The sequence below is a fragment of the Tinamus guttatus genome, unplaced genomic scaffold (genome assembly GCF_059628265.1).
Source record: "Tinamus guttatus ecotype Peru unplaced genomic scaffold, ASM5962826v1 Tinamus_guttatus_pri_ptg000052l, whole genome shotgun sequence".
Taxonomy (NCBI): domain Eukaryota; kingdom Metazoa; phylum Chordata; class Aves; order Tinamiformes; family Tinamidae; genus Tinamus; species Tinamus guttatus.
In genome coordinates this window covers 2,260,463-2,275,773 of record NW_028288586.1, presented here as the reverse complement: position 1 = coordinate 2,275,773, position 15,311 = coordinate 2,260,463, and the positions used below count along the sequence as shown (strand labels likewise).

The window sequence follows — 15,311 nt, the reverse complement described above, 5'->3', positions numbered from 1 at the left end:
CTGCACTTAAATTTGGCTCCTTTAACAATTTTGCAAATCTAGCCACACATACACACAGTGCTATTTTCCTTCACACTACTGTAAAAATGATAGATAGTAACAGTGTTTAATATACCTCTCAATTCTCTTACACATAAATCTCACCTGACACTTAAAAAAAAAAAAAAAGAAAGAAAGAAAGAAAGAAAAAACAACAAAGTCTTTCTACCTTCAGATACTGTCTGAAAAAAAGTATTTTTTGTTGAGGGGAAGGGAAGCATCCAAACTTCCAACATATCTCTAAAGTTAGAAATTATTTTGTTAATACAAACAGGCTTTTCCACATTGCAGTTTACAGTCTGTTTCTTTCAGCCACAGCTTCAAACAAAGAAGAAGACTGAATTATAGGACAGAAAAAAAAGTTTGATGAAATGCTAAGCATACTTGATGGGTGTGACTGATAGCAAATTTAATTGCAGTTTCCCCTCCAATGCTTTCATATGATTGCAATGGTTGAATTAATACAGGAAAAACCTGCTTTGTTTACCAATGACCACTGTTCACTCCAAAGCACTGGAACTGATGACCTCCCCTAGCACTACGGTTTCCTTATTATAACAAGTAAAAATCCTGGTATCTTTCTTTCTAAGTTGAAAGGCCACGTACACAATACTTCCAAAGTTCCAAGCCTTGGGCATACTAAACAAAACACACCTAAAATGTGTCATACTTCCTCACAGAGAAACAAGGACGAAAATCAAAGCCTCACTAAGCAGGAACTTGACATTAAAAACAAAACAAAACAACAGCAAAAAATAACAGTCTTCTTTCTCTAAATATTTGCAGCTCTGAAAGACAGGCATGGACCCCAGTACAGAGGGACACTAGTCAAGACTTCAAAAAGCTTCACAAAAGCAGGCAGACAGGCTTGCCTTCACACCTTTCAATAACTTTCGAAACGATGCCCAAAAAGCAGAATTTTTATACAGTTGACCAGTAGAACTAAAAAGCCACTATAAAATACTCCAAGTTAAAAATCAGAAATATTTCTAAAATGATTTTAATTATAAGACTGTTTTTAAAATATGTGTAGAAGTAAAACTTTTTTCCCCTCCTTTTTTCAATCAGTCTTCTGTGTGTTAGCTTAGCACAACATTACACAGAACCAAACGGCCACTTCACCTACCACAGCTGTGGTGTTCGGTGAAGGCCAACAAACCAAAAAGGTAAAGCAGCTCATCAACACATGCTCCTAGCAGCAAGAGAGGGTCTGAGTATGAACTACTGGAAACCATGAAAAGTTACCTGGCAGGAAGGTACTTCAATGTGAAGGTTCAATAGAATACTGCAGCCCATGTACTCCATATAGAGTACAGCACATCAAGTTTCCATCAGCAGTAGATGAACACAGTCAAAAAAAATTTTTTTTTCTTTACAGAGACTTCTAGACTGTGCTAGAAGATAATTTCATTTGCTTATTTTATAAGAAAGATTTTAGCTGCTTTGAGATCTTAAGGACAACTGAAACTTTGACATAATGTAGAAAAGGAGAAAAAGAATCAAAACCGCTTATGCATTTTGAGTGTTGTGACTAACTCCCTGGGGCGTACTTATCCAGAGTGTTCAGGTGTATGGTGCAAACAAGGCTCTCTGCTCCATCAGGATAAGATGGAGCAAGCAGGGGAGGAGAGGATATCACATAGGTTAGATCTGAAGAGCGCCTTGAAATTTTAAAAGAGAGACTATCACATTTATTAGAATCAACATTTCTCCCCATTTCAAAAAAGCAGGATTTGCAGCGCTGCTAAGGAGTCCCAGCCTTCGTGCACTGTCAGGTGCTCATTCCTGTGGCACACCAAACCCCCAAGCCTGTGAATGCTCCAGCCTGCAGGGCAGGCGCACCAGGAAACACGCAGCAATCCGGACCGCTCAGGGACTAAGCACATGCTTAGTGTTTTTCAGCTTCAAACCACCTGAACAGAGGATGGAATCACATTAATCTCCACAGCACCCTCATGCAATAAACGGAGTAGCGTCCTGTATCCGAAGATGTTATCTCAGAGGATTGTGAACGCAGGAGTTTTTGTGCCTCAGCCCCTTAGTAAGGATGCCTGAATTCATTAATTAGCAAGAAACACACTACTTAGTTTTCCTGATAATACCAGGAACAGGCAACAGGCAATCCCTGAACACAGTCTGTTTTGAAAGTGAATGGTGACAACTGAGTGCATTAATCTCGGAGCTGGCAGCACAAAAGGGATCAAAATGGATCCCCTTGCAATTTGTCACAACGTACTTTTGTTCAGAAACTGGTCTTTCTGATGTTCCATTTGTCCCCAGATACCATGCCTAGGGCTAAGCTATACATGAGCAGAAGTCAAGCTGGCCGAAGCCTTGGTCAGTGGGTAGCTTGCTTGCTGAGACAGCAGCTTCAGAGCTGAAGCAGTGTGAATCCAGCCCTCTGTCTACCACCTCGGGACACCTATGCAGACCTAAAACATAGGTAAGGACCACAGTTACCAGGAAAGATGCACAAAAAGATCACCACAGATCATGTGATGAAATCTCTTGTTGGCAAACGGAGTAGCTATCAAGCAGTGCCCTGCACTAGGGCTGCATGCCATTATGGTTAGCCCCATTTAATTTTGATTTCTGACAAATTTAAAATACAAATATAGGACCTCATCCAGTGAGCACATGCATTGTGGCTTTACTCTTGAGACAGAGCCCCACTGTAAATCCATTATCTCCAACTGAGTGGTCTCACTGAAATCAAATTAAGCAAAGCGTACTTAGGACTGTGGCCCAGCACAGTCATTTTCCTAACCATGCGTTTTACTTCACCTTCATTTATTCAAAGGATCTCATTTGTATTAGAAGAACTTCCATTTCATACAGAAGGTCAAAAGATTCACTGATCTGTTAGTTCAACAGCAAAGCTCCTCCTAAACTAGTTATACTGAAAACATGAACAATGAGAAGAAAATAATAGCTGGTATAAACGAAATTAGAAGCTCTCTCTCTACACTCCTTTTCAAAAAAAAAAAAAAAAACTTTCAACAGGGTAACACTGTCCAGGGGACTTCCAATGTACCAATGTTGCCAATGTTAAAAAAAAAAATCTTTACCATACCAAATACATAATAATGTTTACCACTGCAAAATGGGAGAACTTTCATTATACAGGAAGCGCAACAGGAGCTCTGCATGCAGAGCTACATTTTAATATGTCTTTTGCAATAGAGAGTGTCATTTGTTTTCTATCTCTTCAGAATAGGGTGAATTTTGACATCAACATTGACTGTGCATTATCCTATGCTCTCTAAACATTTAATCCCTCCTGTTACTTACCCAAAAACTTCTCCATACCTGGCACCAACCAAATGCGGTACTAGTTGTCAATGCCTGCCATAAAGAGGGTTATATCAAGAATAGTCTGTGATACCAATAATACTAACTGCAAAATGTCTACTGCATGGGAAGGGAGCACTGCAGCACAGTCTTTCATTTCATTTCTCTTTTTTATTGGTTGGCTGCAGACTTGGCTGCAGACTATACATATGCAGCAGTCTTTAGATTACATGGAGATTATGTGGACAAGGAAAAAGCTGCAGAGCAGTGCACATTAAAAAACCCTTAAGAACAATTGATCTTACAAACACATTCTGGGTAACTCCTTGCTGATCAAACATTGCCATTTCTCCTACCAAATATGAAAATTCTGTTTTGTGAAAGAGAGAGGAGGCCTGGTGTGAAAGACAAAGCATGTTAAGAAGTCACAAAGTGCTAACTGATAAGGAGGATGAAAAATGAAGGGATGAAGAAGAAAGTAGCAGTTCCAAACCACTCATCCCATTAAAAGAAATACATTGCAATTTCAACCATGATTCTTCAGTTCCAGTTAAAGAAATGCTACGGGCAGCAACCTATTCAGCCTATCATGTTCATCTCATTTATGACCATGAAAACAGCATGTATGTTTGTACCACACAAAGTTCATTATAAGATATGAAGCTATGACTCCTTTATGCAAGGGTCTCTACTTGCATAAAATTACTGTGGGGGTCACAAACTTCTCAGTAACACACAATATACTGTTTCAGGTCCTGTTTTAGCAGTGACAATACACAAACTTATAACTGGTCATAAATTTTTGTAACAACTCTGTTGTTCAACTCTGTTTTTCAACTCTGTTGAAATAATAGCGTTTTAAATAAATGATGCTAAATAATAACCAAGTCAAATGATTCTACACTCAGCCACTGACTTCTTGGTAGCTATTTGTTTAAGGGCCTGAAGGAATAATAATATTGTCTCTGAAAGCTTTATTAAAAAAAAACCCTCCTCCCAAAAAAGCGAAGTCCTAAATTTTTATTAAAACAGCAAGAAGTACATGCCAATTCCCAGAGAAGGATGGTAAAACTTCTAACCTATTAAGAGAATGTGGTGCCTTGTTTTAAACAGCCTAAGTCTAAGACTTTCAAGACTAATAATTACAGTAACAATATTTGTTTTTCTGGATTCTCCTCTTTCCTCTTCTTTTTGGTGCAGTTTTTCATCAGAAATCAAGATAATAACAGAATGTGACAGCCAACTCTCTGCAACAGGGACACGCTGTGTGGATCTCCAGCAAAAGAAAAAAAAGTGAGCAGGCAAAAAGATTTCCAGGGGACCCATAAAATGCAATTACTGTTGTTCTTACCGTTTATAACCCATAGAGTCCAAATGACCTGGGAGAATATCTAATGGAAAACAGTACTCACAACAATAAATTAACAATTATGGGATGCAGACAATGCATTCCCAAACTGCTTTTCAAGTGCAAGAAGTCCTGTCATGCACCCATTTTAGGATGCAATAGAAGAAGGATAAACAACAAGGAGAATAAACTGAAGTCTCCACACACTGACCAATTTCGGTCATAAGTGAACAGAAAAACAATAGTCATATATTCTGATTAATGGTACTTCTGCTATGCCAGGATGTAACCTCTTTAAAAGAAAGAGCCAGAAGTCACAGTTTTAAGACTGATCTTTCAATAGAGAGAAATGTTTGCTTTTTACCATACTTCTTGGTCAGTATTTTCCTATTTTGCAAAATGTTAAAATATTTGTATACTCTTGCTGTACATAAATAAATAATGATGTCAACTGAAAATCCTACCTGTTTTCTCTTTTCAGGGGGAAGAGATGGGTCCCCATCCTATAAACAAAGAGATATATTTTATTAGCAACTTATTCCTGAAGCCAGCAATTTGTGGATCAAATTTTAGAACACATAACGGCAATATTTTCAAAATTGTTTCTAAAATACTGCCTCTTGATTCATGTTAGACTAATTTTACCACAGAAAAAATTCTAAGGCTCAAGATTTGTTTACATTTCTAGAATAGCAGGCCATTACAAATTTATGTTCCATTGTTTTTCATAACGGTACATTAAGCCGCTGTAGAATAATAATACTGCAGTCAGTTTTTTTTAATGGAATTATAACTGAAACTAATTTCCTCAGTGCAGGAACTACTTTGTTGTGCCTTAGATAACAGGCACTATCTCATCAATGCTTAACAAATGAGGAATAGTATCACCAGGATTGTACAACTGCATGACTACTGTAAACAATATTTAAATATTTTCACAGCTCTCACTATGGTTTTCTATCAAAATTCAGGTGATTCTTGTCCCCAGGTTACTCAGTACTCATAAAGAACAACCTACAATCAGCTCCCGGTATTTCTTTTTCAGAGCCTGGTGCCGTTCCCGCAGCTGGTTGGCCATGAGCTTGTACTGGTCTCTCTCCTGCTGACAAGTGTCCAGCTCTTTGGAAAGGATTAGCAAGGCCTCCTTTTTACTTTCCAGCTTCCGTTTACACACCACATACTGCAGAGGAGAGAAAAAAAAAAAAAAACGTAACTGCAACAAGCCATTTCTGCCCCAGTCAGAACCTGTTTGCACAAAGATAGCTGAATCTGAAAAGCAGTTTGTAAGGCCATGCGCTCTCCTGAGTAGCACGTTACAAAAGTCAGCAATTTAAGTTTTCTTCTCTGCTTACTCACCTACAACACTAAGGGAAATCCCATAATTTAACCTGAAATCTGGGGAAGCAAAAAGCTTTTGCAAACTCCCCTTCCTGCTGCCCTCCCCAGTGCACAGCTCTCGGTCAGCAAGCGAAGAGTCCACGTTCCCACTGCGCCCTCCTTCCCCACTGCCAGCAGCCTCCTCTGCATCCACCTGCACCCTCCGAGGCAGGGAACAAGAGCCATGTTACAAAGGAAAGAGCAGTAGGAATGGCAACCAAAACCTACCCACCATCCGAAACCCTTATAGGGACACATGCTACAGGCACAGAATGAAAGAACCGCAGTCTCTGGCACACTAGGATGTTACTTGCTCGGTAAATCCAAAGAACGGGAACTAGCGGGGGAGCACAGCCCGCGTGTGGCTGCGAGGAGAGGAGCCACACGGGAGCCCTGCGCTTCCACGCTCCGCTCACCGCCGCTTAGCTCGGAGCCGCTGCGCAAAAGGAAGCCGAATCTGCAAATCTTCACTGCCCTGGTCTGATCCACCTCATTGCCGTTCCCTGGGGAGGGGAAGAGAGCAATGCGCACATCTCACTTTCCCGAAACGTCTGAATTTTACCTCTCAAAAGTTTCAAGCAACTTCTCCCATTCAGCTGAATGTTCAATGAGCAGATTCTTCTCACCCATCACTTGACACTCCTCATGCTAAAGTATATATTTCTATTTCTGATGTTACTCACATGAGATGCAGCACTAATGCTTTCTGCATTTGCTCTGCAAGAGACCAAATATCACCACACTCATGAAAACAATTTATAGTTTCATTATATACTCTGACAAGAATACTTTGTCATTATGGGCTCTTGTACAAAGCAAGAGCATCAGCACTTCCATACTGTTCAAGTCAGTACTGTTCTTCGGGACAAAAATCATTACTCATGAATACTACTTGCTTGGAATTGACTTTGTTAACCTCAATTTCAAGTAAATGAGAAAGTGGAAAAGGAGTCTGGCATATTAGTGTGGCCAACATTTTCCAAAAATTGTAAATGCTTGCTTGCAAAAAGGCAGGAAGGGAATGAGAAAAGCAATTCCAAGAAGAATCTGAACTCTCCGAAAGGACACTTCCACCTTGGATTAATTTTATTTCTGGCAATACTGAAGTTGAAATCCTGCCATAAATTTTCTGGATTATGATGCCTTGGCATCAGCTTTACAAAGGCAACTGTGTCTATGTGCTTGTGTCCTTACCGCTACCTTACACAGATGTCAGGTCCCCTGATAAAACACACTGAAGGGCCCCGGAAAGTGAACTTTAATACTGTCAGCAAGCGATTATAGTGACACGGTAAGCAATTTCCAACCTGAAGAAAACAAACAAGCAAAGATTTTTTCACTTACAGTGAAATATTTGTCCTGACAATCTCCTTTCTTTTTGCCAGTTCCATCTCGTGTCTTCGCCAATTCTACAATATGTCTTGACTAAACTGTTTCTAAATACTAGCAGTCTGACACAGTAATTACAAATAAAACTGAGTAAGTAAATTAAAAAAAGAACAAAAGAAAGAAAAAACCCACCCCTGAGCCAACAAACCTATCTTATTCTTTTAGTGAACAGGCAGGCTGAAACCCGCCATGCAGCCAAGGCTTACGTGGCCACATAGCCAGTGCACACGGCAGGATTGCAGGGGAGCGAGGCAAACACCTCAGCCCGGCATACGCACAAGCCTCTGAATCGAGAGCTACCTGCAGCCCGGGACAGCTAACTCCAGAAATCACATTTAACGGGAGGGAAACGCAGATCTGGTGCGAAACAAAACCTAGGGGAATGGCGTGCTTTCCACGGGGATGACGGGCACCGAGCCTGAAACAGATTGTGGGGACAACTGTGTTTGGAGTCTAAATGAAAAGGAATAATGGTCTCCTCCCTATGTAAGCTATGTTTTAACTTGATGAATTATATACTGATAAAGCACCATATGGAAGAAAGTGGCTGTGCATCTCTCATCAGTACTGCCTGGATTCCACTAGAAAAAGAAACACCTAGCAGGCTTTTGGAAACTATTTTTGGTTTTTGTATGTATTGACTTCCTGCCCCAAATAGGATAAAAATAGTAATAATGCACAGCAATTTGCTTCCATGTGTTTATGGTACAAGAGACAATAAATCCAGAGCATTCCTGTGGAATCTGATTATTCAACAAAACTATACTTCCAATTCCAATTACTCAATCTGAAAGAAAAACAAATTACACCAAGACGGACCTCAAAGAGATTATTCAATGTATATGCTTTGGAATGATAAAAAGCAGGTATTAATAGTGGCCATAATTAGTTAATTAATTAATAATGGCCATTTCAGATACCTGAAAAGGATCCTATTTAGGGAAATAAATGAGTAATAAAGTTTCCTATATGTGAGCAAACTGGCCCAGCAAAGTTGGTAGGCTCTCAACAGGGCCATGAGAGCATGACAGATTTATGGCAATATGGGAAATTTTCAAAATTTTCAAATATAGTCTCAGAAAAAGCATTTGGTTGGCACTTCTGGTATTCCTGCAGAGATTTCTTCCTCTGTATTTGAAGGAAAAATGCTATGGCTAGCATTACTGAATAATCAATGTGACAACAAAGTTATTTCTGTCAAGTGTTCTAGTTAGAGTGCAACACTCTTACTATCATTTCTTTCTTTTTATTTGATGTTGAAAAAGAATCTTTGTATTTAAAAAACAAAGATAAATATGAACCGGCTACTGTACTTTCAATCTGCAACTTTTCCTAGCTGTCTAGTGACTTTTATCTATCAACTCACTGTTATCTGCAATAAAGGAAATTATAATTGCTACAAGGAAGATCATAATAATTAAAGGAATATATATGACATCCTAGATCACTGCCTGAACTGCTTTACAGCCAGATAACTACTTTAGAGAAATTGAGTAAAAAGAGACGGACATTACAGGAGAGTAGAATTGCTCCAAGGTCACCCTCTATATCAAACACTTACTATTTGTCCATTGCTATTTTTAGTGACAAATCTGAATAGATCTCATTAGCGACGACATAGACATGGTCTAATAATCTGATGAAGCTGGGACACTGGCAAGGTTTTAGGTTGTTTTTCTTTTTTTTTTAAACTAACAAACACACTGAATTGATATCACAAAATGATTTACTTTAGATTTGTATAGATTACTGGCTTATACTTGGCTATTTTATGTGAATTAGGGTCAAAAAGGAAAACATGTAATTTCCTGAGAGTAGAAGTACTGATATTACCTCCAAATTCTGCTTTGGAATTACTGTGGATCATATTCTGTGCATTCTCAGTGCCCTAAACTGAGTGATCTCCCAAATGCTGATGTGAACTCATTGGTACACGGTCTGAAAACCTGACATGCGCCAAGATCTCAGGTAAACACTCATGTGTAATCACCATCTTTTGGACAAGAGCTACAATTCCTACTTAACTCTTAGCAAGTGGCTCTTCACCACGCTCCTGTAGGTAATTTTGTTGTGAAAACAACAAACCTAGGGAAGTGTGCCAAAATGCAGTGCGCGGTCACTCGCAGTGCACTTGTTGATCATGTTTTAGTAACGTGGCTTCCTTTGGCTTCACATTAAACTGGTCAGCATATCTGGGAAAGTCAAGTACTCAAACCCAGAGAAATACTCAACTAACCAGCCATCTGTCCTCCATCCCATCTCCTCGCCCTCATCTGTAACAAAACCTCAGCCAATGCAGTTTCTCTGACTTTGGTCCCTAATAAGCAGTGCTTCTCTGACTTTGGTCCCTAATAAGCAGTGCTTCTGCTTTTCCTGCTTTCCTACCTTTCCTTCACTAGCCTCCCCTCGCTGCTGTCGCACAGCACAGGCTGGTGTCACTCACGGATGGACTGAAATTCAAACAGCTTCCCAAAGCACCATGTCTTGCATTATTATCAGTGCTTTTACTGGTATGTTATATCATTGCTGTTATTATCACACTATGCCTTCATGATTATTTAAGAATTAGCATTGAGTCATCTGATTCGATTATTCAAAATAACTCTGTTTGCTGATACCCTTAACCATTTTGTACTCCATGCATCAGATTACACATTATTTTCCTTACATCTTTTCTTCTATGGGTGTCTCATTGCAACCTGGAGCAGCATGGGCAGCAAACACGTGTTTTGCTCCGTGAAAGCCCAGCACGCAGCGCGCTACGGGCACTCTCATCCCGCTGAGAACCGAGTCACGGTGTCAGCATTTTCACCATTTCCACAAGGCCGTTTCACCACTAAGCCCATCGCCGGGGGTTCCGCTCCAGCCTTCGGACATCGGCCTTTGCCCACCTTTGGAAAAGCACCAGAAACAGTGGTTCCAAAGCGCATTCGGTATCTTCACACAGGTTTGTTTAAGTACACGCCTTATTTGAAAAGGTAATGTGATAGAAAATGAAATAGATGTTATAAAGATTAATATCTCACTGATTTTCCTTCCTTTTCTCTCTAGTCCATATAAAAGAAAAAAAATCATGAAAACTATGGAAAAAGCATGTTCTGCCAGTTATAAGCAGGTTAGGTTTCCCACATGTATGCAGACTTCATGTCTGGAATATTTAGATATATTTCAACTAGAGAACTGCTGCTCACTAGTTACATAATAGATAAATGATTGCCCCAAACTCTTTCTTCAAGTTTTAAGTTGTCAATTATGAGGGAAGAGAACTTAACGCGGCATGTGTATCACGTCCCTGTGCTGTCCCATACAGATAGGAATCAAGAAGGAGCCTCTCAGAACGACGGGCTGAATGGACACTGCATTTCTTCAAACTAATTTTAGGAAGTACGGTCACCTATGAGTAGCTGTAAATAGCCCACGGTGGATGCTGTAATGTGTGCGAGGTGACAAGGGAAGAGAAGCATTTGACATTGGGTTTAGTTCTGAAAGTTGGCAGACGCGAGGGAGAAGCCAGCAGTAAGACGCAGCGCAGCCTCGCTCGTCTACGGGTTTCCTAGGAAACCTTTCCTGCTTCCTTCCAGGGAGGAAACGGCCTGAAGAACACACGCTCCAAGCACTACCTCGGGCGCAGTGCCCACCCGCCATGAAGTTAGTGGAAGGACACTCACCACTTCAGTGGGAAGGAGACTCCGCTCATAGGAGGGCAGCTCTCTGTGGCAACGACTGAGGTGCTCGTGCTCAAGACACGGTTAGGTTCCTTCCCCACCACGCATGATGGCCTTGTGCTCTTGAAGTCATCCCAACCCACCACGATCACGGTACCACTTGTTCCTTCCCAATCACCGATTCTGTCATCAGCCACAAATCAGATGACTGCAAGACAGACTACACCGAATTTGGGCAAAAACTAAAATACACTCTTCTGTACAGCAGAATATAAAGAGCTGAAAGCTTCCCCCTCTCCCAGAAGAGAGACATGGGTTAATTGCCTCAACCACCCTCAGAGTTCATAGACAGGTTTGTTTATTCATATTATTATTTTATTTTATTTTATTTATATTTCATCTCCATTATAGAGGCGGGAAAACTGGGCCAGCAAGGAAATGACTCCCAAGTTTGTGAAAGTCAATAGTTTAGCTTATCCACAGACAAGGCAGTCAGGTCAAGAAGTAACTCTGGGTATTTAAAAATATTTAAAAGCAAACAAGTAGAATACTACCAAGATATTGGTGGCCAAAATTGTTTCCAAGAATTCTATTCTTTGTAGTACGAGAAGAGCAAAACAACTTCCGAGCAGTGCACTCAGCAAAGCAGCTCATAACTGTCCTACTTTTCTTTTCCACCCTCTTCTGGGTTGAAAAAGGTATTTCATTTTTTCTTGATTTAAATAAGAGACATTCAAAGGAATGGGCCCTGCTCTTGAGACAGCATTTTGAAATTTATGAGGATCACTTGTTTCTGGAGGCCCCAAACTTAGTCTAGTCAGCAAGAAATTCTTGCTATGGCTCCATTTCATTTGTGTCAAAGAAGCAAAGTTATTGTCTTGGTCGCCATCCCATAGTTTAACACAGGCTTTTAAATGTCCTGCCTTTGCCTGTAACTGAGGCTGCGCAGTGACCCGAAGATGAGAACAAAATCCAGACTCTAACCAAAAATCTTGTGGCAACTCAACAGAAAAACAGAGCACAGGTTGGACACATATTTCTCAAAGATTAGCTCTACATACTCAGCTTAGCCTCAATGTTTAGATCATGAGGAGTTATTAAAGTGGTCAACCTGTCCTTGTCACACACACTTTGCTTGGGCCCAGCCTGTGATTTGGTCACTGCACAGAAAAGGAGAAGCCAGCAAGAGCATAAAGAAAGTTAAGAAGCCAAAACAAGTTTTAGGTGCCTGAAACCTCAGAACTTCTGCAAGCTCTGTATATTCAGAAAGCTGCAAACAACAAACTACTGTATTCCATCGAGTTCTGTAAAGTGTTAAGATTAATGTATGTATACACATACATACATAACACGCACAACTAGCTGAGCTAAGCTCAGTAACAGTAAAATTTATGTGAATTCTCCTTCCTGAGGCTTGCTCTTTTGTATACATCCGTGAGATTATCAGTGGAAACAATGACTCCTCCCATGGCACCTGGAAAGTTGGCTTTTTCCCAGTATTTCTTTCCACGTCACCCTATTCAGAGTTTGTTTAAAGGCTATTCAGAAATACATGCAGTGAAAACCTGAGCTCTGCACACCTGCATACTAGGCCTACAACAGATTAAATGGGAAAAAACTGTAACTTAACCTCAAAAGAACAAGCAAGACACTGGTAATGAACATCAGAAAAGGAGAGAAAGACAGAGGGATGAAGGGGTACACAGCAAAGGGCAGTGAAAGGGAGGAAAAAAATACTGAAAAAATGTGGAACACACCAAAATAAACAAAAAATATATTTTTGAAAAGCCAAATTACAAAAATATCTAGCTACGTGTACGAGTGTTTGCATATGTACAATTAAGGATCAAAAACATATCTTCTTACCTTTCTCTTAACACCCAAGACACCTGTTAACATAGTGCAGATGCTTTGTTAAACACAGCACAGATGCTTGGTCAAGTATTTTAATCTGAGTGCCTCCTCACTTTCAAACTTGGTGGAAGTAAATATGATCTGGATCCACTGGCTTCTGGCCTTTTTATAACCTATATTTTGTACCCAGTTCTACACTTAACTGTTAAAAACATATCGGATGTGGAAATGATTAGCACCACCAAGGCTCTTTTTGCCTTGTGTTAGGCCTTCCATTTGAGAGCACTTCTGTTTTGAGGATCACCGTGTAGGGAACAAAACCGTTAAACCACCCAGCAGATACCAAGACTCAAGGCCTGGATAACCTCTGTATCTTCACCTGAAATTGCATATTGAGGAACAAAGTAAACTGGAATAAAGGTATTACAAGTTACTTTAGAAGTTAGAGTTGCTTTCTCGCACACCCATTAGTATTAGCAGAACTTAATGGCTAAAGCACAGAAGGTTAATCACAAGAAAGAAAGGGGAGGCAAAAGAGGGAAACCCATTCCCTGACAGTGTGTGCTACAGACCTCATGCAGAAAAACAGGCTGTAAACCTGCTGTGGAACAGAGAGAAGAGAAGGAAAAGTGGAATATAAATCACTATGCCTCTAATTGTTCCCGTGAAAAAGAAATTATACATATGCTTCAGTATTTGGAAGACTGTAGCTCAGCACAGTCATTAAAATTTGCTACAATGAAGAAGCCTCTAAAGCAGAAATAAGCCTTCACCCAAACACTACAATTTCAGGATTGAGTTTGTACATTAAAAGATAGAAAAAGTCAGAATGTTCCCAAATAAATCAAAATGACTTTTAAAGTCTGGAATAGGGATTTTCCTTTTACTTCACCTGTGCAATTCTCCTTTCCTACTCCTCACTCACACGGCACTGCCCTCTGTCTCCAAACCAAACTTGGGGAGCTGAGTTGCAGACACAACATTCCTCTTCGGAGGCTAAAAAGCCCTCTTATTTCCCCCTTTCTTGTGGATTATGTTGTGTACTTGGCAGCAGCAGCTGCAGTTGTGGGAGCGCTGCACGAGCGCAGACCTGGGCCTACACGGACTCCACCAACACCCCTGCACCCGTGCATCTTGCCGACAGGTAATGTAATGAGCAACGTAATGGGGCAAAACCCTACAAAAATCAAAGGAATTCATCTGTGTACATCATGACCTGGGACAGGAGATTCCAAAGCCCTTTGGACACGTGCCTTTCACAGCTTGGTTTGCAAGCTATAAACACGAGAACATTATTTTTATAGTTACACGGTACAGCAATGCAAAGTTTAAGTACACCAACCTAGTTCCAATTTATTTTATTAAATATATTTAACTTTGATGACACTCCTTCGAGTCACGCTGACCGCAAACTGCGTGGCACACTCCCACCTTATCCCCAAGTGCCTGCCCTGCGGGGACGGCAAGGTGGACGTGGCAGCTCGTGACTTGTGATGCTCCTGCATCCCCAAACTGCCTCCTTGCTGGAGGCCCCACTTATTCCCTATGTCGCCCCGGTCGCTGGAGCCGGTGGCGCAGGGGCCTTCCCTGGCGAGGAGGAGGAAGAGGCCGCCCCGCAGCGAGGCTGATGGGCGCCCCGCCGCAGCGCCGCCCGGCCCGGCGCGGCCCGGCCCTGCCGCCCGCCCGCGCCTCACCTCGCTCAGCAGCCCCTGCCAGTCGCTCTCGCTGCGCTGGGCGCTCATGGCTGCCGCGGCCCGGCTCGGCTCGGCTCGGCTCGGCTCGGCTCGGCCCGGCCCGGCTCGGCTCGGCCCGGCCCGGCCCGCGCGGCCCTGGCAGCGGCGCCGGGGGAGAGGCGGGGCCTGCGGCCTGCGCCCGCCGCCCGCCCGGGGCCGCCCAGCGGTGGCGGCGGCGCCGCCGCGGCCGCGCCGGGCCCGGAGGCCGCAGCCCTGCGCCCGGCAGGGACGAACGTGCCCCGCGCCCGGCCCTGAGCTCGGCGTGTTGTGCAGCGCCGCCTCCAGCCGTGTGCTCCCTGTGCGCTGCTCCCGTGCACGGGCACAATGGGGGAAAACCGCCCTTTTCTCAAAATCCAGTACTCAAACACGACGCATTCGGGGCACAGAGCCCGTTCACTATTACAAATAACCAGGACTCGGCCCTTTCTGTCCCCGCCGACCACATGTGGCCTGTGAGTGCTGAGCAGCGGCCTGAGAGCAGTGCCAGCTGGAACACAGCACATGGCAGTGCCGCCAGAGCGTGGAAACTTGGAATGCCAACCCTGGGAGCATCCCTGAAACCTCCCGGAAGGGCTGCGCTGGGAAGCGTGGATGCACCGTGGTGCTTGTGGAGGA

General features: G+C 42.3%; 1 protein-coding gene across 3 annotated transcripts in view; it reads right to left on the bottom strand.

The window, feature by feature from the left end:
- The window catches only part of CCDC149 (coiled-coil domain containing 149), a 47,098-nt gene extending 32,369 nt beyond the window's left edge, over positions 1-14,729 (bottom strand). For all 3 annotated transcript variants that reach the window (XM_088539948.1, XM_088539949.1, XM_088539950.1), the window contains exons 1-3: positions 14,658-14,729; positions 5,697-5,858; positions 5,143-5,181 (exon numbers count right to left, since the gene is read on the bottom strand). In XM_088539948.1, coding sequence (XP_088396074.1) covers positions 5,143-5,181; positions 5,697-5,858; positions 14,658-14,705 — 249 coding nt within the window. In that variant the 5' untranslated portion in view covers positions 14,706-14,729. The remainder of the gene's footprint in view (positions 1-5,142; positions 5,182-5,696; positions 5,859-14,657) is intronic.
- Between the last annotated feature and the right edge of the window lie 582 nt (positions 14,730-15,311).